The sequence below is a fragment of the Cupressus sempervirens genome, chromosome 7 (assembly GCF_028749045.1).
Source record: "Cupressus sempervirens isolate cs-2001-9-10 chromosome 7, ASM2874904v1, whole genome shotgun sequence".
Classification (NCBI taxonomy): Eukaryota; Viridiplantae; Streptophyta; class Pinopsida; order Cupressales; family Cupressaceae; genus Cupressus; species Cupressus sempervirens.
In genome coordinates, this window is record NC_143124.1 from 587,316,197 (window position 1) to 587,343,572 (window position 27,376).

Sequence of the window (27,376 nt, forward strand, 5' to 3'; positions counted from 1 at the left end):
ACTGTTCACTCCCTTAACTTGATCACGCAGAGGATTGGCACTCAAATAGATTGGGTGAAGAAAATATACTTGGGGGGGGGCATACAGATGTTTGTGAGAAACCACCACATGTCACAATCCATTTTTAGAACATACTCCAAATTGGAGTTGCTGAAGGTAAATTGATTTTTTTTAATTACTAAGTTTCATGAATTTGTAATTTAGTTAAAAATTAAAATTTATAATTATATTGTCAATTGACATATTGTTAACTTGCTTAGGTTCTTGAGGCCCATTTTGTATCTCATACAATTGTTATGAGATGACTCCTCAAGATAAAAGATGCATTGGGCCAAAAGGTCATCAGTAATCAATGGGGCATATGGAAGATCTCAAATTCAGAAAGAGGACAAAGGATCAGGGATTTGCTCTTGAACGAGAGTTGGTGGGCTTGTGTGGCATATGTATCGGATTTCACTGAGCCCATGATGACTATGCTCGTTTTACTGATACAAATACACCTTGCTTGGGGGATGTGTCTGATGGCATGGACACAATGGTTGAGAAGGTAAAACATTCTATACAAGCACATGAGAGTGTAACTACACAAAGTGAAGCCTTATGCAAACTAGTGCAAGAACTTATCCACCATCGCTAGAATAAGATGACTACCCCATTACACCTCCTTGCATATGCCTCATCTCCTAGGTACTATAGTGAGGAGGTAGTTGGTATGTCGGGTAGAGTTGCACCATTTGCGGATGAGGAGGTTGCTAAGGGGTGCCACAAAGCTCTTACAAGACTCTTCCCATTGGAAGAAATGCATGAAAATGTGAGGGAAGAATTTAGGCTATTTGCTTCGAGGTTAAGGCATTCTCCATTTGCACTAAAGGACCAAAATAGAATGGGGGCTATCACATGGTGGTACATGTATGGTCAACCTTTTAAGCATCTTCAACCTCTTGCAATCAAGGTCCTATCACAAGTTAGTTTTTTTTTGTTAAATTTGTTTTAAACTTTTATGTTTACACTTGCATTCTAGAATTTAGTGTTTCACACATTCTTTAAACTTAATTTGTTTTTCATTTGTATGTTTTGTGACAACTATCTAGGTTGCCAGTTCTTCTACTGCTGAAAGGAATTGGAGTACATACTCCTTTATCCATTCAGTGAAGCGCAACCAATTGGGCTCCAAGAAAGCTAAGGACTTGGTCTTTGTCCACATCAACTTGCATATTTTGTCACTTAAGAATGATCATTACAACGAAGAGGCAACAAAGCTTTGGGATGTAGCCCCTAAGTGTGCAAATTTGGATGCAACACTTCATGATCTTATTACAATTGGAGACAGTGATGATGATAGCATGGCACGTGTTGCATCTAGCATAAGTGAAATCATGTTTGGTTCATATGATCTTTCAGCAATTGGAGATGATGAGAATGTTGATTTTCTTGCGAATCCCTATGATTCAAAGTCAAACTCTGATGCAAGTTGATAGAATCTTCAATCATTAACTAAGTTTTTATTTTGTTGGAATCTTGAACATGACTTATTTGAACTTATTGTCTAAGCCTAAACTCTAATGTTGGACAAGCACATATTGGTATATCATATTAAGTTTGAAATATCTTGAATTTTGATAATTATCATACTCATACTATCAAATGATTTGTTTTTGTATATTTCTTGAATTTCTTTGCATATTATACACACACACACACACACGTTTCCTCCCGCATCCTCATCCAAAATAAAATCCCCGAATCCCATATCCGCTTTCGGAATCCGCATCCAAATCAGTAACTTAGGTATAATGCAATAACATATTCTATAGTATTTTATGAGAATCTACTGGTTTATATTGTTGGTTTATAATGCATCTTCATATGTTTATGTTCCAAAAATTATCTTGAGGTAAAATCAGGCAAATATCCATTGGGGATATTTCAAGAACGCATCTATATCTCTAAAAAATAAAAAATTCCCAAATGCTGCAAATCGGCAACTTAGAATACTACAAATCAAATAAAATATATTCATGCTTATTATATCCCAAAGCGGCGACCTAGTGAAAGGCCGAGACCAGGGAATGGTTCAGCCTAATGTTGATTCCTCGGGATCCTAGCTCAAAAGGTAGAACTCCCTCCCTGTTGAATTGATAGAATCCCTTGCTTGGTCCTGTATTTGTTCAAAAAAAAGAGAGCACCACCTTAGCCCCTGGTTAAGTGGAGAAGGCCCAACATGCAGAGGAGATTGTTCTCACCCAAGCAGGCATTTATGACACGAGAAGCCACGAACAGAAAAGGCACAAAAATTCCAAGGAAGCGTCAAAACCAGACTCCTGCACATCCACAGAGCTTCCCCCGCATCAGACTCTGCTTCCACCTTCACATCCGGATCCGTGCAGACCTATGCTCCACGGGGACGCGTCCCCTGCCTCTGTACCCTAGTACCCGTACCGGGTACGAAACGGGGACGCGGGTACGAATTTTGGCCGTACCCTACGACGTCCCTTTTTGAGGGGAAAGGGGACGGTCCCCGAAACGCCAAAAAAAGTTTCATAGGAAACTTGGGTACGGATTTCCGTACCGGGGACGGCGTTCCCGTCCCTCACCCGTACCCTTTTGCCCACGCCGTCCCCTATTTTCCAGCCGGCCGCGGGTGAGTTAAAAAGTTAAAAAAAATGGTTTTTTTGAAAAGAAAATTTAGTCTTTTCTATTCCGCCTAGGGCCCACATGGATGTTAAGTTGTTAACCCTAATGTGTCTTCTTAAATAGTTAAAGTTGGAGTTCATTGCTCATTTGGAGTTGTTTATGAGATTGATGATGATCTTGATTTAGATAGAGATTTAGATTCCTAGAGGACAGCCATATATTTGGCTTTCTGCTTTTCAGATACTCAGATACATTATTGTTGTTGATTATTATGGAGTTGGACATCTCATTTACACTTCTAGTATTTACTTTCATTATGTCATTTTGATTTTTATTTCATGCATGATGATGATAGATTGATACTTGGAGCCTTTGGGCATTTTTGCTAATTGTATGCGATATTCGGATATATCATCATATCATATTCTCATTTTGATTCTAATCTTAATAGTTTTCAATTTCCATGTATTCTATGGTGAATGGTTTATCAATGTTATGATTTATCATTGTTATGGTATGCATATCAGAAATATATCTCTAAAGAAGTCTAATTCTCCATATATAAAAAATTTAAAATCCCCTATATTTTATAGCCGTCCCCTGAGGTCCCGTCCCCTAAATTTTGGCTTCGACCCGTACCCGTACCGGAAACACGTTCCCGTCCCCTAAAACGTCCCCGTCCCGGAAACTCCGTGGAGCATAGGTGCAGACAGAAAGCACATCTGGTCAAATAGGCTTAAAATACTAACCAAATACTGGAAAATTAACATTTGCCTGTGAAACGCTTGCAGTGTCGTATGGATGTATAATGGACAGGCTACTTGCACAACAAAAGGACATAGCAACGTAACCATTTTGCCTACAAAAAGGAACAATGTACCAACACAAATCATATATCCTAGGGTCCAAGCCCCAAAGACACTTTCTCAATCAGAAACACAATTAAACTAGTAAAAACCATAAATAGCAGGTACCATTTTGCTTCACATACACATCCCCTTTCATTGGATCTTTACATTATAAATTGACTATAATAGACACGTGTGTCGAAGGCTCTCAACATTTGTGGGATATGACACGTCTATTACTATGCCATGGGATATGACATGCATGACTCGAACTCTGTCAAAAATTTGAAGGCAACTGACCCACTTAGCAGTTAGCACACAAGCACCTCTTAAGTTTGATAACTAGTTACAATTGTACATCGAGGCTGGCACAGGAGTAGGGAAAGTTAAAGTTCTTATAGTATAGTGCTTTTCATTTAATATACATATAATTGTTAGTCTGGAGAACAAGACAAACTATTCATATTATTTTAAAAAATTGTACCTTAAGATATTCATCCACCTCTGTTTTCATTTGTCTACTCTTCAATGCAGCATCAACCTCGGATAAAATTCTTGGTGACTGGCTGATTTCAGGAAGAAGGTCAACCTGAAAAAGCCATGCAGAAATATATAAAAATTCAAACTGAAGTTGCATTTACTAGTTTACCTCCTCAGTTTAATGTTCACTCACGTCCACCCCTCTCTTACCTTTAAGTTGGGAGTAAATGGATCTGGGAGCCTCATGTTGCGTGGAAAGGCACTAAGAATAAGATTCCGCATCTGTATGCAACTAGGAGGAATAACATCACAAAAGCTGAAATGGTAATCACATAGAAACTCTGAAAAATCATGAAGAAGAACCAGCAACACTCTAAGGGTGCCCTTGTACAACAATCGAACCTGCGAAGCCAACAAAGTGAAAATGTAAACTGTTTTATATTATAATAGTTTAAATAAAATGCCAACCAATTTTATTTTTTTTCAAATATCATACTATAGGGAATCAAATTCTTAACAACAATAAGTGCTACAAGATGTCCAATGAATTCTTCCCTAAATTAAAGATAAGAAACCTTGTATATTGTACACATATTATTAACAAACAATAGAAGATGAGCAGCATAGAGGCAAACCGGATCACTAAGCTCAGCATTTCTCAGGTAAGGCTCCATAAACTTAAACAAATCCACAAGTAAACGTTGGAAAAAAGGCCAGCCCTTTTGATTGTTGCTCAGAAGTAACTTTGGCATAAAACTGCGATGGCAGATCAGTTCAAGCCAAGCAAAACTGCAGTAGAAAGAACCATAACTATGATCATCCCTTTCCCACAAGAATATCAATATAGCGAAATAATGAACATTTTCATTGCCTCGGGCATCAATGGCATGAACTGCAGAGCATCTATAACAATAAAGATGACATAGATGCATTTCATTTCAACTTACCTCCAACCAGGTACTCTTAATGGTTGCAGCGAATGGAAAGCATTTGCAAATGCAGTTAGTACCTGCAAAGGTCAAAAACATCTTCAGTTATAGCAACCATCATTAATGTATTAAATAAGATAAGCCCAATGGGCAACCCATTTAACAGGTAAAGAGTAAATTATGATGCATAAATAGTCTGTCTGATATGTATTAGGTGTTGTAAGATTTACTATTAGGCTATATTCGGAGGCATGTACGACAATTGTTAATGATCATGGATATTCAGAAGCATATATTATTATTAGGAATCTCTGTGCATTTATTTTATAATGGAAGGATAGCATCTGTATAAATCCAGCAGTACATTAAAAGTAAAACAAGCGTACCTGAAAATTACTGGCATCAAGAGCAGGATCAGGGGAGTTAAAATCCATTAGCCAGTTCACAAACAACCGGAAATAAGGTCTAGGATGAAATGCATTCTTTTTATCTTCGGCATCTCTTTGAATGACGCGCACAGTCACTGCAAGCACCTGCACAGGATCTCTTTCATGATAAAGGCACCAACAGAACCTCCTCTAGGGTATTAAAGAAGGAAACAGATCCACAGTAGATACAAACCTTGTTCAAAAGATTGACTTTAGTCATTCCTGAGTCCACCGCACAATACTGTGAAAACCAGAATAAAAATTAGCAATTCTCCAAAACTTTTCTCATGTTCCATGTTCATCCAAATGTTTCTTTAATGCTGCTAAATTGTGTATAATTTGAGACAAAAATATGGAATACGCAACGGTTGTGAGAAATCACCTTAACCAACAAAACAACAAGTTTTGTATACATATCAATTGGAGTAAAAGAAAGGCCTTGCATTATTTGTTGGGAAGAAAGTGGAATTGAACTAGGAACTGATGCTTCAGAAACCAAACAATATCCAACAGAGAGTTCCTGCATTCAAAAATTCCGCTCAAATCCACTTGGAAGACACAAAAGCTATGACAACTCTTCTAGTAGAAGTTTCGAAGTGTCTGTTGCGAATGTGTCTACAAATATTTATGACCTTGTGTACTTAAGCACAAAGTATTACCGTCAAAACACGAAAAAAACGATCAGAAACATCATCTGCTTTCAACATCCCTGTTTGCTGCAAGTGTGACATGTAGACTGCATATGCTTTATCATTTACACCAGGAGAATCACATATACGAGCCCATTCCTCGAATAGATGTGCAACCTGCACAAACAGTTCAAGTTTTGCAGTGATTAGTTAGACGCATTGTTATGATTTATGCCTTCCCATTCCATGAAAGTATACCTCAAATAGCCATAACATTAACTCAGCTGATGTATATGGTAGAGTTCAAACCACAAAGTCTATACAATTACTGTTACCAATCAGGCCACTTTGATTGATACCAGACCAAGAAAAAATCATATCTGATGCAACAACTAATGTTCAGCTATCAATAATCTAATCATTGGTCTGTTATCTTTAGGCATGCACATGCTAATAAACTGGAAGTTGTCAAATGCAACACTGAAACATGAGACCATATTAGCAAAGTTCATTAAAAAGAATATGAACCACGAAATTAATTCAAACAAAAAATTTCAAGCGAAAAAAAGGATGAAAACAAATAAATCCTTTCCAAGCAACTTCAACAGGTGGAACAAAAGTTTAAATAATAGGGGTCAACACTGGCCCACTCCCTAAGAAATGAGATATTAGTATGTATGGCCTTAGAAAACGTGGCTTTTTTAACTTGTCCATAATGAACCAATAGGGATCAATCCAAATCAAAGTTCAATAGACTATTGAGTCAATAACATGTGAATCCTCGAAAATTATTTTATTTATTTTAAATTGGTTGAGTAATTGCTGAATGTGGGATTTGCTTTTCGAAATTAAAAAAACCATGTGATATGGTAAGGAGGAAGAGAATGAATTTCCTGACAGTCGCAAATTAATGAGGCTGAATTTATGTATCTCCATGCTGGAATGAAACTGTGCCAGGAAAAAACATAAGAAGAATTTATTTAAAAAGATTACAATGTACATCAATATGATGGAAGACTTCACCATATTGCACGTCCATCATAAAGCCAATGAAGTTGCAGATTATCTATCTAAACAGGACCTCGATCAAGCAGTGACAGGTCTTTTCAATCAGAGGATGCTTTGCACAATCTCAAAGCTAATACTGAGAATGATAGGTAGGCAAAATAAGGTTGTCAGTAAAGCCCTTTGTGTCGAGTATCAGAAGCATCAAGCAAATCCCCCCAAAAAAATATCTGCAAAAGAATCTTTACTCAAAATCAATTGCAAATAACACTTAATTATTAGTTTGTAGGAGCAAAAACTGTTTGGGGAAAAATCAGCAAACCAAGAGAAGCATAAGATCTTTTTTTTTTTTGGGAAAAAGGCAGGAAAAATCAGATTTGGAAAAGAAATGTAAAAAATTGTAGAAAAGGAGAAAAAGAAAACTATTTTTATTAAAAATGCCTGTTTATTTTCTTCAAAAGGACTAAGCGGACAATAGATACCAGAACATGAACATAGAGACAATAATATCTCAATGATCATATCAATCATCTTCGTAATATTCCTCATTACAAGAATGTATGTTCATACGCATGAGAAATTGTTCTGCACAAATACTAGAAAAGATGATATGATCAGCTCTCTCAGTATATCGATGATAATCACCTCTGACACATCAAATACTGCAGTAATAAAATACAGAGCACAAAGTAATAATATCACTAGATGGTCCTTCAAACATATATCGTAAGCAAGGCAACACAGAGGTGGAATGACTCACGGGAGGTGAGAGGATGCCCGTAACGAATCCATCATATTCCATAGAGCCCACTCCCAAAGAGATATTACTTGAAACAGTTACAAAAGTAGGATTAACTTCTGCATAATGTTAATCACGGTGGGAATGAACATTATTGCAAACAACGTGAATAACGGTGAATGCATAAACCAACGAAAAGCAAGAAAACTGACAAACCAATGAAAATTGCCAAGTCATCAAGATTGAACCATGTCATTATAAAGTCAAGCGAACAGGAAAAAGGATAGATGAAACTTGAAATGGAAGGCAGCTAGAAGACAACAACAAATGGAGTCACGAAGCCAAAGGAGCTTCACAAAATAAAGGAGAAGGAGCCAAGAGAGCTGGAATCAACAGAATGATAGCAATAAATTTAAAAACATAGCAAAATGTTGGAGATACACGAACAAGAGTTTGAACATGAGAAGATCTCAAGTGCAGCTATCAACTTCAACCCTCCCTCTTAGTACAAGAGAGATCTTCAATATGTCATCTCATGTTAAGAACGCATAGCTGTAACCAAAAGTAATGTCAACAAAAATCTCATCATAGATTTTCTCGATTAAAATTGTTAACTCGGCATAACAATATCCACCATAGCTACTCCTAGATAGTGAATCAGAAAACAGCAAATAATGTCATGAAGTCACACACGTGACTTCCACCATGGCTACTTCCAAAGGGTAGATCCACCATAGCTACTCCCAAAGGGTCATAGAAGGGATTGCACCTCAATCTTCTCTTGAATAGAAGAACTCATTAACAAGGGATAGCACCTCGAACTTCTCTTGCAGAGAAGAACTCATTAACAAGGGATTGCACCTCGAACTTCTCTTGCAGAGAAGAACTCGTTAACAAAGGATTGAACCTTGAACTTCTCTTGCAGAAAAGAACTCGTTAACAAGGGATTGCACCTCGAACTTCTCTTGCTGAGAAGAACTCGTTAACAAAGGATTGAACCTTGAACTTCTCTCACGTAGAACTCATTAACAATGGATGGCACCTCGAACTTCTCTCCCAAAGAACTCATTAGCAAGGGCAATCACGAACTTCTTTCACAGAGAACTCATTAATATATGAATAGAATTACTAAAGTTGACTCACTCTAAGCAAGAGCATCATTCTCCACGATACCAAGCTTATCTAGGAAGTAGCAAAACTTCACTCTCGGAAGCAGCTTGGTAAGAATTGTCGATGTAAATAAGTATTCACTTATTACACTTTACTTAAGTTTACTTAGGTCTATGCATTATTTTATTATTTATTAGTTGACACCTAGGAGTTTGCATACTCTTATGAGTTGTCATGTTGATAACACTGGAGTAAGCAACTCTAATTCAGCACATGGTGTCTACAACACTAGAGTTTGCATAATTAACTGAGTTGTCATGTAGACAACACAGTTATTCGCAATCCTATTTTAGCACATGGTGTCTACAACATAATTTTACGTGCTACACCTTTGTAGGTTTATCCTCTCATCATCGCACTTACTCCTATGCTTAATTAAGGATAATCCACTCCTGGTGGACATGTGCCTTGTTGTAAGACTTATCAGTGTGTTGATTCCTAGGCACTCTAGAAGCATTCCAAAGGCCTTTATATTCAAGCACTCCTAGTATGTATGTACATAACAGAACATGACATGAAAATACATCAATTTTGGATATTGTTATTCTGATCATACCTTGTTGGTCTACTGTTGTGCTTGTGCTTGAGTTCCTTGATCTTGGGTGATTTTTCCCTAAGGAAAATTCTTACATGGTATCAGAGCTAAGGGAATTTCTCTTCACATAGCCGTTCGAGACCGATCTTGCTTCACCTCTCTGAGGTCACCTCAACCCAAATCCGAAGTATCACAGTCATTGGGAGCATCTAGAGCCAAAACGGACCTCGTCGTTGCGTCCGGAACATCGATTCGGTGAAAATCGACTATAAATTCACCTACCTTAGGCCATAGTCAAATTTGAGGCAAAATATTTTTGCAAACCAGCACCCAAAGGCCCGATTTGCAAGTACGATATGATCATTATTTAGATCTGCAATTTATTTTATTTCAGATCGGTATTTTATTTTTTCTCTGCAAATTTTTGGAAATTTTTTTTGCCGGTTGGGCCTGTAGAGAAAAAAAATTTGTAGGAACCGGGTGATGAAACCCCGACCTCCGCAAGGAATATTCGCTGGGAATATTCCTTTATTTATTGGCAATTTTCAGCAGCCATGTTCTATTCCCACCGGCAGAATAATTCTGCAAATTCCAACATCGGCTTAAGTCGAATCTGGCGAACACTATTACCCGACGGCCAACTTCCATCCACCCTCTGTTATCTTTTACTCCCGCGAGCTTTCTCTCTAACATTGCCAAGGGAGAATCCACAACCAATGTGGGATAATATGTATTGCACTCCCTGACGCCGGTTTTAAAAAGCCAACCGCCAGCGAAATCTGTGGCACAACACTTCAAATCTCGGCTCCAACGAAGATTCCCAGCATTGGCGCCGCTGCGACTGACTTCTCTGGCACCGGATTCACCACTCTTGTCGGCCGCACGAATACTCCAACAAGGAGAATATTTCCTGACCGTCGCTGCAACTTTTTCCGGCACGAGCTACGCAGCACAAGGACCTCCCACGCATCCCTTCCGGGGACCCCCTCCTCCTACCAAGCATCTTTCACAGGAGCCCTCCACATGTGCCCCAATCTGAGTTAGCCACCCCTCCACGTGGCACGCTAACAAAAAGCACATTCGATAGCGAATTGTCACATTAACACGTATGATACGACTACCATGTAGGACCGTATGCTGACACATCAGAAAATTCTGTACATCCATACAGTACGGCCCTACCATGTCATCCGGGGGGCCCATTTTTTGCTGACGTCATCATTTTAAGAGCCTAAATTTGACAGTCATCTAACCATCATTTCTAGGCCAAATAGCATTGCTTGATGGCCGTTTGACTATCAAATTTAACCTCACAATTTTCTGCCTAGAACCCTCTCTAAATTCAGTTTTGATTTGACAGTCCGACTTTGGGAGGCCATAACTCAGTCATCCAAACTCCAAATCAGGTGCGATTTTTTTTAATTTTGGGTAGAATTTCCTAAACTTTTCAGTGGTGGTGTTCTTTTATGGTTTTGGTGCACGGATTTGTCGGAAATTGCGCCTTTTGGTGATTGTACCTGTCCAATCCTACATTTTGCAACTTGAAACGCTCCGTACAGGCTCCTCTGGACATATTTTTAGGTTCCGTTTTTTTTTTAAATGCTTAATTTTTTGTCTACTTTCCAGATCTACAATCAGATTATAGGGTTGTGTGAACAAAAATATCACTTTCAGACTTGGGGCCTTTTCTGCATTGTTTTGCTTTGATTACTTTTCAAAATTGTTGTACATCCGAGCTACAGTGCTTAGTGACATATTTGAGTCTCAAAAGGCAGTTGTAAACAGCAAAATTAGAAGTCCACTTTGTACATTTTGGCAAGTGACCTCTTGTACACGCACTACCTATAAAGCACCAAATCATACATTAGGGGGGGTTAATTGTTTTTTTTGCATTTTGGAAAGTACATTGATTAGTACATCATGGATGAGGAAGATTTAATTACCTTGACAACACAAAACTATAAGCAATGGAGTCGATTGGTTCTCACTTATCTTAGTCAACATAATGCATTGCCATATGCAAAAAGACTTTCATACAATGGTGACACTGGTTCCATCATTTGTCGTGCCCTCTTTCTACATATGGAAATGGAGGTTATGGATTCACTTGATGACACAAAGTCAACTAATTTATATGATATTTGGATCTATCTTTGGGAGATGTATGGAGATCCACATATTCCTTCATTCCCAAAAGATCTTTTACCTCCAGTTGTAGTTGCATCCTCTCCAAATGAGATCACACCTCTTGATGCTCCTATTGCTACTACTGATCCAATTCCAACCACAGATGCTTCTGATTCAGTGCAGCAGGAAATACCATGTCTTCCTACTTCAGCTTCATGGGACGATTTCCTTCCAAATATTGCAGGTCTGTTCGTGGAGTCTCACATTGAAGATGTAGGAGACATCATCGATGATATTTGTCTTCTCTTTGTTGAGGCAAATACTTCATCCATTGCCACAATGATAGGTTCATGTACTTCAACATAGCAAGGTACACCTTGTCTTCTAGCTCCAACATCAGTGGATGACTTCTTGACAGATATTTCAGGTTTGTTTGTGGAGTCACACATAACAGATTTGGGAGACATCATCGATGATATACATCTTCTCTTTGATGAAGAAGATCCTTCTTCAGTTGTTGCGAGGGTTCACTCTGACCCTCCTGTCCATTCTCTACATGATCAGTCTTTAAAGGTTGATGTGATTGTGGATCCTTATGTACAGCAGTTGCAAGAGGTCTCTTTATCATTTGAGGAGGCAGTTGGTTCTTTGGGACAAGTTCTACATCCATCCTTGCTAGAACTGCACTTGTTCTTTTCCGCAGTGTTGGAAGGAGCGACAATCAGCATTGACACAGGGACAGTTGAGCAGGTTTCAGAGACACCATTCATCTTCGGGATTCTTTCTACACATAGGGGAAGCATCTCACCTGTACCTCTGTCATTGTTTCTTCCAAAGGGGAGAAACATTATTCAGCAGTCATGGATCAGCTTCTACATTGGAGCAGCTATCATTAATCGGCACTCTACATTTGGGGGGGGGGGGGTGGACTATCTTGTATCCTTCTTCTTCTCTTTTATGGGGGGGACTTTTTCCTCTTAGAGGTTTTTTCCTTCTCATATTTCTCTCTTGTATATACTTGATGTATGTCGTATTGGGGGGGTTTTGATTACTCCATCCATCCATGCATCTTGTTTTTTCATCTCTCTTTTTGGGGGAGGGTTTTTCCCATGAGGTTTGCCCTCTTTCTCCGCTTTATGAGAGATTGCATTGCTTTTGTACATGGGTACCTAACATTGCCTAGTACCTTGGGACCCATTATGCATTTCATCCTAATTTTTGTGAGCTTAAGTGCATTCCCCTAAGTTGCACTTAAGGAGGGGTGTTGGTGTAAATAAGTATTCACTTATTACACTTTACTTAAATTTACTTAGGTCAATGCATTATTTTATTATTTATTAGTTGACACCTAGGAGGAGTTTGTGTACTCTTATGAGTTGTCATGTTGACAACACTGGAGTAAGCAACTCTAATTCAGCACATCGTGTCTACAACACTAGAGTTTGCATAATTAACTAAGTTGTCATATAGACAACACAATTATGCGCACTCATATTTTAGCACATAGTGTCTACAACATAATTTTACGTGCTACACCTTTGTAGGCTTATCCTCTCATCATCGCACTTACTCTTGTGCTTAATGGAGAATAATCCACTCCTGGTGGACATGTGCCTTGTTGTAAGATTTATCAGTGTGTTGATTCCTAGGCATTCTAGAAGCATTCCAGAGGCCTTTATAATCAGGCACTCCTAGTGTGTATGTACATAACTAAACAACACATGACAATACATCAATTTTGGATATTGTTACTCTGATCATACCTTGCTGGTCTATTGTTGTGCTCGTGCTTAAGTTCCTTGATCTTGGGTGATTTTGCCCTAAGGAAAATTCTTACAAGAATGTCTGCAATCTGCTTCTTTGTAGAAATGTACTTGAGCTCAATCACTTACCTTTGAACCGTATCCCTCAAATAATGGTATTTCATTTCCACATGTTTTGTTATATCATGAACGACTGAATTAACCGAAAGCTTCACACAACTTTGGTTATTACACATAATCACTAAAAGTTCCAATGGCTGCCCAAATAGACCTGTGAGCAATTTTTGAAGCCATAAAGCTTCTCCTGTAGCCACACATGCTGCAACATATTCTGCTTCAGCTGTAATTAGAGCAACACAAGATTGTTTACTGTTGCACTGGGAAATTACAATTGATCCTATGCTGAAACAACATCCTGAAGTACTCTATCAGAGAACCGCTGCAAGTTCAACTCTACACATGAAGAATGTTTCAAGCCATATCCCACTGTACCACAAACATAACTCAATATGTGTTTGGCTGCCACAAGATGAATTTGACGTGGTTCACACTTAAACTAACTCAAAGTATTAACCTACATAACATATGTCAAGCCTCGTGTTCACCAAATACATCAAAAAGCCAATTAACTGTTTGTACATAGTGGTATCAACTAAATCTGGAGTGGTTGCATCATCTTGTAACTTTCTCAGATTTATTTCCATTGGAGTGCCCGTTGATTTACACTTTAACATGCCAAATCTTTTCAAAATATCAATTACATATTTACCTTGACCTGATATGATTTCTTTTGTTCTTTGTCACAGCGCAAACCCAAGGAAATAGTGCAGCAAACCAAGATCTTTCATTTCAAATATTGAAGCTAACTCCTTACATTTGACAACGAGATCATCATTACTACCAGTGAGAAACAAGTCAGCAACACAAAACACAAGAAACAGCACTTTGTCATCATTTACCTTAAAGTATAAATTAAGCGTCATTCTTACGAAAAACCAAACTTACGTTGAAGTATAAATTCAGAACTGCGTCATTCTTACGAAAACCCAAACTTAAAAAGATAGTGATCAATTCTCCCATACCAAGCACAGGGAGCTTTCTTAAGGCCATACAATGTCTTTTTTAGCCTGCACACATGAAATTCCCTATCTGGAATAACACAGCCCTCTAGCTGCTCAATGTATACTTCCTCTTAAATTAACCAGCCCTTCACTGCTGCAATAGCAATGATAGTTCTAAGGGAAGTACAGTGAGCTATTAGTACAAAGGTTTCTTCATAGTCTATGCTTTCCTTTTGTGAAAAACCTCTAGCTACAAATCTAACTTTATGGTTTTATATAATTCCATCAGCAGCATCCTTACTTTTAAACAACCATTTAAATGAAACAACTGATTTACCTTTTGGTGTTGGAATAATGTCTCATACATCATTTTTATTGATAAATTGGTACTCCTCCATCATGGCATCCTTCCGCACTTGCTGGTTTGAAGCTTCTTCAACACTGGACGGTTCAGATGTTGTACTGTAACTCATCAAAGCTACATAATTAGCATACCTATCAGCTTTTTACTCTCTTTGAAAGTGCCACATGGAGCTGCATATTGTTCGGCTTCTTCCATAGTGTCCCTGGCCCAGAAAGGTCTTTTCTTGTTGGCTGAAATATTATTGGGACCTGCTGAAATATATCGTATATCGTAAACAAGGCAACACAAAAGAGAAATGGTTCATAGTCGGTGAGAGGACGCCCATTACAATTCCATTGTATTCCATAGAGCCAGCTCCTGAAGAGATATTTCATATTACTTGAAGCGGTTGGAAAATAGGATAAACCTCTGCATAATATTAAATTCAATGGGAATGAACATTATTGCAACCAACGCGAACAGCGGTGACTGCATGAACTGACGAAGACCAAGAAAACTAACAACCTGATGGAAATTGTCATGTCATCAAAGATTGAGCTATTTCACCCATATAACTCAAATGAATAGGAGAAACAATGGATGAAACTTAAAATAGAAAGTAGCTCAAGGACGACAAGAAATGCAACCACGAAGCCAAAGGAACTTCATGGAATACAGGAGGTACCAAGAGAACTAATATCAACAGGAATGATATCAATAAATCTGAAACCAAACAAAGTGCTGGAGATACAAGAACAGGAGTTTGAACATAAGAAGATCTTTACCTGAGATACAAGAACAGGAGTTTGAACATAAGAAGATCTTTACTGCAGGTATCAGGGACGTGGGTACAAGTCTCAAGGGGGCACCATGGCCCTGCAATTCTGGGACAGTAGGGTTCGATAATGGGAGGGCAATGCTAATATACTAATTGAGGTGAATTGAAATCTCAAACGAAAAATGTACAATATAACATCTTTACAAGTCCCACCCGAATGGAAAACTAGTTTTTATTGAAGTCAAAGGTTGCAATTAGCACATAGTGGCATGTACCATATAGCAATCAGCCTGGCAATTTCCCCAACTGAGGTGGCAGAGGTGGTAGAGTTGGCAGTATTGTGGAGTGACATCTCCCCCAATTTGTAGTCTCAGAGATGTCTTTGTACAAAAAAACAGTTAGGCTGTTGTTTTCGCCTCCTACAACATATAATATGGCTATCTGCATGACTAACATTAAACCCATTAAACTTGCTAGTACCTGAATTTCTCCTAGTAACAAGATTTGTATATATGAAACTATGAGCAGCCTCACTGTCAATCAATATTGTCACCTTGTTATTCTATCCCATTAATCATAGCCCTAGAATTGGGTAGTTATGTCTCTAGCTCCACCCTGAGATGAACCTCTTTGTATAGTGTGCATTTGACCCTTCCCAGAGCATTTATGGCCTCACTCCCATTGTTCTCTATAAAAAAAACGGTTTCTTCCTTCGAAGCTCTTAGCTTTCCCAATGACATTTATTCCATATGTGCAATCTTCGTATTCTAAGGTTCTCAAATATTTCATTTGATAGTGTTCTTCTGGTATTACTGAAAAATAAATCGCACTCACCATATGGCATATTTTATGATTAAGATGTCTCATTTTAATCATTTGTTTGCATCTTATTCAATTAAGAATAAAACATATTATTCCCTTAGAATAATTTTAATAAATGTTTCGTGTGGACACGTGCCATTACAATCCCCTTATTGCCAAATGTAGACATGTAAGTATTTCCATTCAACACATACAAAGAAGTGTGTGATTGAAAAATTAAATTTAAATCTAATTTAAATAACAATTTGTATTGAAATACTTCCTACTGATTCTCACAGGTGAACTGCCTGAAAAGATCAAGTCAGTAACCATTTTGTTGGCTCACAAGCATATTCAATAAATTGACAGTTCATGGGCTTTAAACCAAAAACTACATACGACCGATCAACTTGGAGAATCTGTTTTTAGATGAGTGAAACATTGAAAACATTTTACAAATAATTTATTATTTGTCATCAATCACATAAGCACCAAAATAGCATACTAACCTGCTCGCGAAAACCAGGGGGATCAATAAACCCACCATCACGATTTATGATTTTGATGTCATCCCGAGTTGTCCCAGCACGACCAAGGGTCGCCTGTTTTGAAAAAGAAGGCATTTTTAGGTGAAATTATATCCACTGAAAAAATTAAATTCATCAAGAATCCAATCATGAATCTCCCAAGTTAATTACCAAACATAATAAATTTTTAACATTATCAGGGACCTTTTTATCCCTGGATAGTCTAGCTTTCTCTTCTTTCCCAGCCAAAGGTGCAGTTTGAGAAGCCACATTTAGAGACATGTTCTTCACATCTTCAATCAATTGCAGCAAAGACTCAGGTGAACCTGACCTCTGTGCCACCTGTACAATTAAAAAAGTGTATCAATAAAAAAAACTAAACAAATATCCAAGAAAAAACATCGTGTTGTTCTATACAAAGAAGGATCAGCAACTCCTTGGAGAAAATAATCTTCTTTTCAATTATTAAAATTTGAATTACCTTCCCCAGAGCCTCAATAAGATTGAAAAGCTCAGAAACACTGACACCTGGCTCTTGGACCACACAAGTTTGAACAAGAAATATAGCAAATTCCGTAGCCAAAGCTGTATAAAACAAAAAGGAAGGTAAGCAACCTATCTTGCCTTGCTGAAAAGAAACAAAATGATAATTTAACATACCATTCCGTCCTCCGTCCACAAGTTTTGCAAGGTGGATGTTGTACTCTGTAAGGTTAATAAGTTCAGAACGTATAAGACCAACAGTTATATCCTTGTTGAATTTGCGTTCCTCATCTGAGTAAATTACCTGTCAAACCAAAAAGTACAATGAAGGATTATTGTGTTGAAATCAAATTTCAAAAAAAATCTGTTTCTACAAGATAGGTTCAACCAAGGAACGCTAGCCACAGTCTACTGCAAAGAAATCACACAATGTAAATCTAGTAGGTGGAACAATTTCATGTATCTTAACGTGTTGAGTATTCTACTGAGCACTCACACCTCTGCTGTGATGGGAAAAATGAAAATTGCAAATGTAAATATGATGAACATAAGCCATTGATGAGAATTCGAACAACAAGATTACACACCAATTCAATGTCCATAGAAAAGAAAATGGTATAATTATCTCATAATAATTGGCATGCAATGATACAAACATCCTGAAATTAATTCCCCGTGTAAATATCTCTACATTCTACATTACACCGTTTACATTTAGCCACATACACTACGGAATCAAATATCTCAATTAAGCTACATAAGGTAATCTATATATTCCACTCACCAACTGCATCGTAGCCAAACTAAATATGGTATCTTCACTCATTTCCAGTTAAATTGAATGAGGTGTCTTTACATGGTCCATTCAATGGCAGTTTGCATGTAGATTAATAAATATGTACATAATAAGATTTGGTGAACCAATTTTTGTATTTTCTGATGTCTTATGAACTTCGACTTTTGTATCTATTGTCATTTTCTTTCTACAATTTGTGAGGTTATATAAATTGCTAGCAGAGCCCGCAATAAGTTATGTGCATGTTCCCTTCACATATTGATTTCCTTGAACCTTCAAGGATAAACTCCAGCCTCGAGAAATGTTTCAATCAATTCAGCATAAAAATATACCATAAGGTGGATCTTGGTGCATAGAACATTATTCCCTTCAGCAGCAGCACCACAGCTCTTAACAGATCATTTTAAGCAACCTTGTTAAAGACATCAAAATGTCTATCAGGCACATTTCTCCAGTAGAAGGATGCCACTCCAGATATCATTTTTCTCTACAGCAGAATTCATAGTCATGTAATTTGTGCAGAATTCTACAGAAGAAAATTTTATCTTTGTGTAACAAAGAGAGCTGGCTTTTCGTTAGGTGGCAAAACTGCTTCCTGCGGTAACAAAAAAACTGAATCATGGATCTTTACTGACAATCCAGAAGGTACCCTCAAATCTGACCCAAAATCCTGATTTGATTTAGCTAATTGCATGAGAGCACAATCACTGTAAACTGATATACTTCAGGAGGCAGTCAGATGTTCCAAGGGGTTTATTTTATTGCTTGAGTTGATCTTTACCAATGACCAGTCGATAAGGTCGTCTCCCTTATATTCATCTATCTCCAAGAATGGATTGGCTTCATCATCAGATAGCACTAGCCAACTTTCTATAATAGTAGAAGGTAGCAAGAGAACAAAAAAAGCCAAGTTCACATGCATCATCAATGCTTGCTTCCTGGTCTATTGAAAAGGCTCGGGATGTCTGCCTCGTCCATATGCAAGTAGTGCTCAAACTGCTTCTTCACTAATTGTCAATAGCTCGAGTTTGGGAAGATTTGGTCTAATATCTTTTGGTATAGTTTTTGTTTCTTTGGCCATTTTTTAAAAACATGGTGTTCAAAGCAGGAAACTGGACAGCAAACCTTGTTAAGATTGAGGGAGATTGTTGAGTCGGAATTGTAGTTAACGTGATGATTTGCTCACAGGTTTTGTCACTGATGTCAACATGTGTTCTGTAGTTTCAGAATGAAGTTAGACAGACTTAGATTCTGTATGTTACAGGGTACTGGTTAGAGCAGTAAGGACAGTGTCAGCAGTCTTGAATATGAGAGCTTGGATATGTGTTGTAGTATGAGTGTAGACCTTATGTCTATGGCCGCAGCTCTTTATGTGTCAATTTAAGTAAGCTATAGCTGTTTTGGTGGAGACTGGTTGCAGGCCAGTGACAGAGAATTATGCCAGAGTTCTTGTATTTTGGGTAAAGCATGTTTGCGACCTGGACTTTTAAGGTTTGCAAATATAATGCATGGTAGAAGACTTAGATTGGCGCATGTTTCAAGATTTGTGGATCATTTGGTTTATGTTGGACTGAATGCTAGGGTGCAGCTTGTGGAACACAATTTTTGTAGCCGGCACGATGGTGTAGCGTGTTGATAATGTGGCGAGCATTAATTATGAACATAGCATGTCATTTGATTTATGTAATTGTTGTATATTTGGTTAAGAAGATGTGTATGCCGTAGCATGGGTTTATTTATCTACTTGTGCATTGGAATAGTCCTAAGAGGCTGACCTAATTGCTTGGTTGTAACTTGTATAAAGGAAAGTAATTTTCTTGATTGTAATGTGTGGAATGATTATTATGTGTGTGAGCCTTGATGTTGGATATCAGAGCAAAGCTGAAAGATTGTCAGATGGTTTGAGAAGAGATGTGAATGGAATCTGTTATCATTCCTAGTGCACTTCATTGGAACTGTTAATCTTTGAAGGTGGCCTTAACTTTCACATTTCAAATAGTGAGTCTTCTTAAAGGTAAATTTAACCTTCTCTATTTGGGCAAGGTGCTTAGACAACGAGCATTGTGCTCTTCATCAACTCCTAATGGGGTTGGAACCTTTTAGCAAGGGTTCAGTCCTTTAAAACAGGGACAGATGTACTAAATGTATTATATCAACTCTTAACAGGGTCAGATCCTCTAAAAAGGATATTTTCATAGTAGCGCATGATCTTGTGGTTATGATCCCCACCAGGGTTTTCCCTTAACAGGGTTTTCCTTGCAAACAAAACACCTTGTGTTATGGTGTTGGCTTTCTAGTTGAAGTTTGAAGTTTATATAGTTATCACACAAAAGTGGTAGCCAAAGTGATTCTAACAGCAATGCTAATAAAAAAATTGCATTCCCGGACCGTAGAGTGGTTACTGCCTCTTCCTCTCATGTGTAAGGTTTTCTGCTACAACTGAAATAATCATGACATTGTAACTGTGGATAGTAACAGTGCTCCTAAGAAAATCTCAATTAATGAACCTGATCTGCAGTGCCATTGTTGAGAGGTAAATATGGTATTTGAGAAAAGAGGCAGTCACGTCTTCACAGTCACTATTTTTAGAAGTTACATATGAGCTCTGTCCTACCTCTTTGGCTTCTTCACCGTCGTTTCTAACTACAGGCTCGCTCTGTTCAGGGTTTTCCCTGCACCAGCAATCCGCACCCCTTTTTAAGCAATAATCATGATTTAAACAGGATTTTTTTTGCTGATTAAATGCAATTCTTTACCCAAAAATCAATGACTATAGTTGACCAATATTAGCTGATTTTTGGGAGGGAAATCAACATCGACCTTGATTCCAGATTAATCATGATTTTTTTGCAGATTTTTGATACTAATTATGAATCTCAGTAAGGTTTCTGTAACTCATCTCAAAGATCTGATCACAGGTTTTCATCATCAGTTTGAATTATTTTTAACATTATATGCACATACAATAGAAGCTTTGAACAGCCTAACAAACTCCAAATCTTTCCGGTTTAAATTATTGTACTGAGAAAAACAAATACATCATATTATTCAAAAAAGTTTGCCTGACACTAAAATCAATATAGAAAATCATACCCAGCTTGTCAATTCCTTCACTACACGTTTGCAAACATCGCGGATAGAAGACAAAATGGTCATATGGGTTGAAACATGTAAATTGTTTGATGCATTCTCATATAATCTCTTAAATACCTGTTTCAACAAATTTGACAAAATAATATCAGATGAGACCTGATAAATACAGAGTTACCAGTTCATAAACTATCAAACATTAGAATCAAACCTTTTGTGCTATTGCCAGGGCTGCCTCGTCTCTACTTATACATTGAAGGATAATATCAGGTATTTCTGCGACAAGGCCCTGGAGAAAATAATTTTGTTCAATACATTAAATTGTAATATAAATCTGGCTATTATCGGATTAAAAAAAATGTTTGTAATTTCAATAATAGAAATCTTGCCTGAACTTCATGTTCACTGGCACCCATTGAGATCGCTGCTTCCAACTGCGAAATTGGAACCATATTTCAAGAAAAGATGTCTATAATCTAACAAAACCTTCTAAGATAAATTGAACTGAATCAAATACTCAATGAAATTACCTTTTGAGATACAAGTTCATATTTATCAAGTGCTTCTCCGGTGTTAAGGGAAGGCTCTAGTCCGGAGGAGCCAAGACATTCTATAGATGAAGTTGGAGTTGAAGGACGTACTATTTGTCCAGACTCCTTCATGAGCAATTTTGCGTAAATTTGGTGATTTTAAACAATAAGATTACAAAAAAATAACACAAGGTTATTCAAGGCTGAATAAATCATACCTTTGTAGAATTAGAATTCTCCAAAATACTGCCTTCAGTAATAGCACTATTGTTTGTAGGTAGGGAACTTGACACTAACATATCTGGGATTTGACGCATCCCTCCATCTGCAATAGCAATTTGACTACCAGGAGCACTACAGCATATAAAATATAATTAGGCTGCATTTCATAAGTCGCACTTCAAATTAGGAAAATACAAATATAGGAAGATGGTCACTTGGAAATGAACCTATGAGATGATGCAGAATGAGAGTCCAACTCTTCAGAAGATTGTTCCAGTGGTTGGGCAACAACACCTAGTCCTGATGCCATTTGTGTTGAATTGTAAGCACTTGAACTTGCCTGTGCTGAAGCAGAACCATAAACAACACGAGAAAAAGAAGATCCAAGAGAACCAGCATTAGAATTGGATGAACCACTTGGTGCTACCGGAGAGCTTTGAGTAGGTTGATTCTGCCATGGAAGTCTTGCAAAATCCTACAAAAGCATATGCACCATCAAGCATTGGGCAAAATCATGTTAAAAAAAGATATTACTACTAGAATATAAGTACATGGAAGGTGTATAAACAATTGAACCTCATAAACCCGTTGTTGCGCTAAAGATAATCGGCCAGGCTTTGGCCGGAGGGCCTCTGGCAATCGAGCTAGATTTTTTGAGTACACAGTAGCATCATAAATTGCTGACCCAAGGGTTTCCCTCTGTTTCCTTCTATTAGAAAGTGCAGGTCCAATGACATCTTCAAGGTCACGAAGTGCCTGACATAACAATCGGTACCCCACTTCAGAACATTAATTAAATCAAGTTTTAATGCTAATGATAAATACCAAACAAACATAGCTATAGTTAATCAACTACTCTATAGTTCCAGCATAATCAATCAATATATTAACTAACAGTATCAGCTTTTGAAAATCTAAAAAGAAAATTCAGGATAACTTTCGGTATAAAAGCAATAATTCATATAACAAGAGAGATGGTTTGAAAAAACAGTGGTCTTCTAAATGACATCACCTTTTCCGTTGCAGCTTGTTCTATCACAGCACAACCCAGATCTAGATTATCATTTGTTACAAGTTGCACAGCTTGTTCAAGAACTTCTCCCACAACATTTAGTTGTTGTAGCAAACTTCTCAAATGATTAGCCATCGCAACGCGAAGGGGTTCCTGAACACCACGGTTAATTAAATCTAATTACGTACCCACCACAAAAGGGTAAAAATTACCAATATTATTTAATAAACCAATTCACCTGAGAAAATGAGAAAAGTGAGAATAAAAATATTCCTGGAAAAAGTTGAAAGTACAAAACAACCTTGCAAGTTACATGCGCCAAGCTTCCTGCAAGACTTGCTACCATTTTGTTTGCAGATTCGCGTATACGGCTTTCTTCAGACTCCATAGCATAATCCTACAAGAAACAGTTGTCAAGCAACAATATTATTTCTTTGCAAGGAACTACAACTTATCAGATTAAGCAACATTACAAACAAAGCAATAAGTTATGCATGGCATAATATATACAAAAAGATTATTATTACCTTAGTCACAAGTTCACGAGATGTCATGCATGCAATGGTGACACTTCGGTCCACAACAGGAGTTATGATCTCTCGAATAGCTCTCTCCATGGCCACAGGAACAATCCTGAAACAATAGCTCATTTCTTAAGTCTCAAATGTACAGATGACACACCTCCCTTCAGTAATTGCATTTGAAATGGCTCACTGATTTGATCTAAGCTTAGTACCTTTGGAACGGTAGCTGCTGCCCAAGAGCATTGAGCTTTTGATTGACCACAACATATGCACCAATATTTGAAATTGGGATAGAAAACTACAAAAACATCATTATGAACACATCATGTAAAAATAATTTAGACTAAATACAAGTAAAATATCCAGTTTCACAATACAGCATTTCACTAAGAAGATTGCTCACCTGGACCTGACTAACTGGAAATGGAGATTGGGCTGGAGTAGGATGTGACAATCCAAGACCAGCTGCCATACGGTCAGGCAATCCTGCTAGCGTGCTAACCTTTTCATCCTCTCCTCCTGTACTTGACGAAAGATGAACTGCAGCAGAAAACTAAAACAAAAGCACAGTTATCTCTCATATTCATGGAAATAGAATTAATCGTAGGGAAAGCCTGTTGATCAGTGTTCCAACTAACCTGAGGTAAAACTGGAGCATGGGGAACACTGGGATTTGAAACTGAAACTTCAGGCTGCAGCTCTGCCTGGCTAATTGAAGACACTGTTCCTGTTGTATGCTCAGTACCCACTTGTTGAGAAGCTCCCAAATCTTTATTAGAAAAGTCAGGATTTCCTTCAATCTCACGTGCACGGCCCTTAAGAAGCTGCGTAGGCTTCACATCTTTTGTTTCTACCCCCAAATTTTTAAATAGGACCTGCAAAAAAGGAAAGATCATATTTGACATTTCATCACATGTCAGCTAATTGTTATCCAAAAAAGAACTATTAGTAAATGAAACTATTTTGCAATGATGACAAAATGCAAGAGAATTTTGTACCTCAATATCAAATCTAAGATTCATCTTCAAATTCGGCAATGCATAGATTTCAGCAAGTAAACTGAGGATTCCCATTGTCCAAGGGTTGGGAGGCTGGTATGCAAGACTGGACTGACAGGGCTCTAAAATCTGTAATTATAAAAGTAACTATGATTAATACCCCTCAATAGCGTCATGCAACCAAAAATTACAAAGCAGCAAATCATACCTTTGATGTAAATGGAATTACCGCAATCATCAGCCCTTTTTCATATGCCTGATTCAATTGTACATATCATGCATTAGCAAAGACTAAAGAGGCATTCATGTAACTGATATTTCAACTACCAAATGATATTGCAAATCAACATTTTTTAGATCTAATTGTCTTAAGATAATTTTCTTATTGTATTGCCCCCTTCAAATCTTACATATCTATATATAGGTTATTCTCTGTCGAGTCTGGTTGTTTTTTGAATGCAATATGGAATACCAATCTCAATCGTACAAGATTAACCAACAACATGAAACAAAGAAGATGCAATAATAACACATACACAGTTGCTACAAAAAAATTAACATAAACCACAACCCTATATTCCAAAAGGACAAAATTAAATGAAAATTGAACTCTTAAAATTTTAAGAATCCGAAAATATGGTTATAACTTGATTCTCTTAAAGTTGAACCTAAGTTTTCACCTACATTGAACAATGAAAATGTCCTCATAACTGCTAGGACAGCTTGCTAAATGATATTAATCACTTCTTTTGTTTACATTGTAGAATAAGATTCAATCTTTAAAAGGTAACATTTTCCTGAAACATGTCTGATGTTATTGGGGTAATCTAGCCCTGCTAAATAAGATACACCATTATTTTTCGTACCAATGAAGGATATAGTTAGAGAAAATATAATTTAGAAGTTCAATTGGCTTCTCACTAGGACCATCAAAACCACCATAAAACAATCCTGGGAAGACAATTGAAGGGGAAAATATCATACTGAGGAGAAAGTGTCCAAGGGGAATAGGAATGAATGCATACAATACACAAGCAGGGAGAGAGCACAAAAGAAGTGAAAATATAAGAAACACTAGAAAGCAAGAAAATCTTATTTACTTTGAACTTGACTGCAATTTGATCTTAGCATATTCTGTTCAAAGTTATATCAAACCAGAATATAAATTGCCACATAAACATATTGAATGTGCAATTTGATCTTAGCATCACCACTAATCAAGACCCTAAAATTACAGAAACAGGGATTTTGAGAACCTACAGTGATTAGCTTATCTCAGCTTTTGTTGCAAGAAAGTTGAAACAATATTGGAGAAAAGATGGAAGGCAAAAAATTTACTATGTGAAGGAAGAACATAATAATCCAACAGCAGGGAGCAAGATCTTGCAGTGTGCAAAGCCAAACAGCTACAGAACACAATTAAAAATGAAATTAAAGAAATACTAGAAAGCCATAAAAGTTTAGCTCCATTTAAATTGGATGCAAATCAATCTTGAGATTATGTTCAAAAATTTGAAGTCAAATCGACCCAAACTACTTAGCACCAAATTAACACATTACTGCTGCTCTGAAGAATAACTTCTCACAACCATTCAAGACCTTCACAGTAAGAAATAAAGGTTTTGTGCACCTACAGTAATTGCATTATATCAGCTTTGCATTAGATTGTAATATTTCTATGAAGTATGAACTTTCCAAGATCAAGTCTTATTCCCTTCAAGACAATTTCCAGCCCAAAAGATAGTAAGGTCATATTACATTATTATGCAAATTGAATCTCCTCCCAAAAGGTGAGCTAGAATCGCAAGCATATGGGCCGTTTGGCTGCAGGAATAAGCATTGGGAACTGGAATTTGTATTCTTGATTTGTTTATCTGGAATTTGTTATTCATATGGCACAACACTAAAGGTTTTGCAAATGAGGTTGCACGCAGAGTGGGTTTAACCATAGAGGAAACTCCATAGTTAAGCACATTCAAGCTGGAGTAGTACTGGGATGGGTGACCTCCCGGTAAGTCTTGGTGCTTCACCTCTGTGAACATCACCTAGATCCAATGAGTGCTATGTGTTCCATTTATTCTCATGAGTGATGGAGTCGTGTGAATCACTACTCATGAAACATTGGTCAATGAGTTTGACTCAAAAAACTAAACAGTTAACAATTTGACTTGCTGTGGAAAATATCTCCTACTTATCTATTCTTGATCCATTTGGTTCACCCAGAATTTCATGGGGAAGATGTTTTTTCTCTGTTTGGTTCTACAAAATTAGAATTTGACTTAGAATTAGAATAAGAATTGAAACTAAATTTGAAATTGCTGCATGGTAGTAGTCTAGAAAACTTCAAGCAACTGCAAAAATACCACACAATTTTAAGACTGTGCCTAATAGTATTGAAGATCAATCGGTAGGCTGTCCTCTCACAGTGTAGCTGAATTGGTTTGATTGATTTTCTCCCAAATTCTGATTTGGTTTGATTGATTTTCTCACAAATTCAAATGGTGCTGCTGAACTGATTTTCTCCCAAATTCAATCTTGTTAAGCATGTAAGGTTCCCCACAGATGCAAGCGACCTTTTAAACTGTTGCTTCTCAGGTACAACTCTCTCAGACTTCGAAGAAAACCAATTCCTTCGGGCAATTTACGGCCAAGTCATTTATTTTGCAGATCTAAATTTTGTGAACTCCAAAGATTTCACTCTCACAGCATATTAATCTAATATATGTGGCATGGATAATATTAGAAGCATGGATACCTCCCACTGGATAACCAGTAACTCCCAGACGTACTATTAGATCTGCAAAATTCAAGTTCGGATAAGATACAGCCAACAGTCATCTGAACAACCCAACATAAGACAGGGGATCGACCCATGAATTGTCTCAAGGGAAAGATAAATAAAGAAGAACAATCATAGATCAGAT

General features: G+C 37.4%; 1 protein-coding gene across 3 annotated transcripts in view; it reads right to left on the bottom strand.

The window, feature by feature from the left end:
* LOC149548123 (transcription regulator) overlaps positions 1 to 27,376 on the bottom strand; it is a 66,895-nt gene that overhangs the window by 18,494 nt on the left and 21,025 nt on the right. For 2 of the 3 annotated variants that reach the window (XM_089792150.1, XM_089792148.1), the window contains 27 exons: positions 24,661 to 24,708; positions 24,453 to 24,581; positions 24,093 to 24,329; positions 23,858 to 24,007; positions 23,667 to 23,752; positions 23,458 to 23,563; positions 23,232 to 23,327; positions 22,931 to 23,083; positions 22,495 to 22,674; positions 22,146 to 22,393; positions 21,915 to 22,050; positions 21,697 to 21,822; positions 21,556 to 21,600; positions 21,378 to 21,455; positions 21,170 to 21,286; positions 17,458 to 17,584; positions 17,279 to 17,382; positions 16,969 to 17,139; positions 16,780 to 16,872; positions 5,979 to 6,125; positions 5,702 to 5,839; positions 5,513 to 5,560; positions 5,278 to 5,424; positions 4,910 to 4,971; positions 4,598 to 4,751; positions 4,173 to 4,364; positions 3,967 to 4,071 (listed from right to left, as the gene is read on the bottom strand). In XM_089792150.1, coding sequence (XP_089648276.1) covers positions 3,967 to 4,071; positions 4,173 to 4,364; positions 4,598 to 4,751; positions 4,910 to 4,971; positions 5,278 to 5,424; positions 5,513 to 5,560; positions 5,702 to 5,839; positions 5,979 to 6,125; positions 16,780 to 16,872; positions 16,969 to 17,139; positions 17,279 to 17,382; positions 17,458 to 17,584; positions 21,170 to 21,286; positions 21,378 to 21,455; positions 21,556 to 21,600; positions 21,697 to 21,822; positions 21,915 to 22,050; positions 22,146 to 22,393; positions 22,495 to 22,674; positions 22,931 to 23,083; positions 23,232 to 23,327; positions 23,458 to 23,563; positions 23,667 to 23,752; positions 23,858 to 24,007; positions 24,093 to 24,329; positions 24,453 to 24,581; positions 24,661 to 24,708 — 3,423 coding nt within the window. The remainder of the gene's footprint in view (positions 1 to 3,966; positions 4,072 to 4,172; positions 4,365 to 4,597; positions 4,752 to 4,909; positions 4,972 to 5,277; positions 5,425 to 5,512; positions 5,561 to 5,701; positions 5,840 to 5,978; positions 6,126 to 16,779; positions 16,873 to 16,968; positions 17,140 to 17,278; positions 17,383 to 17,457; positions 17,585 to 21,169; positions 21,287 to 21,377; positions 21,456 to 21,555; positions 21,601 to 21,696; positions 21,823 to 21,914; positions 22,051 to 22,145; positions 22,394 to 22,494; positions 22,675 to 22,930; positions 23,084 to 23,231; positions 23,328 to 23,457; positions 23,564 to 23,666; positions 23,753 to 23,857; positions 24,008 to 24,092; positions 24,330 to 24,452; positions 24,582 to 24,660; positions 24,709 to 27,376) is intronic. The other variant, XM_089792149.1, reaches the window with a different exon arrangement.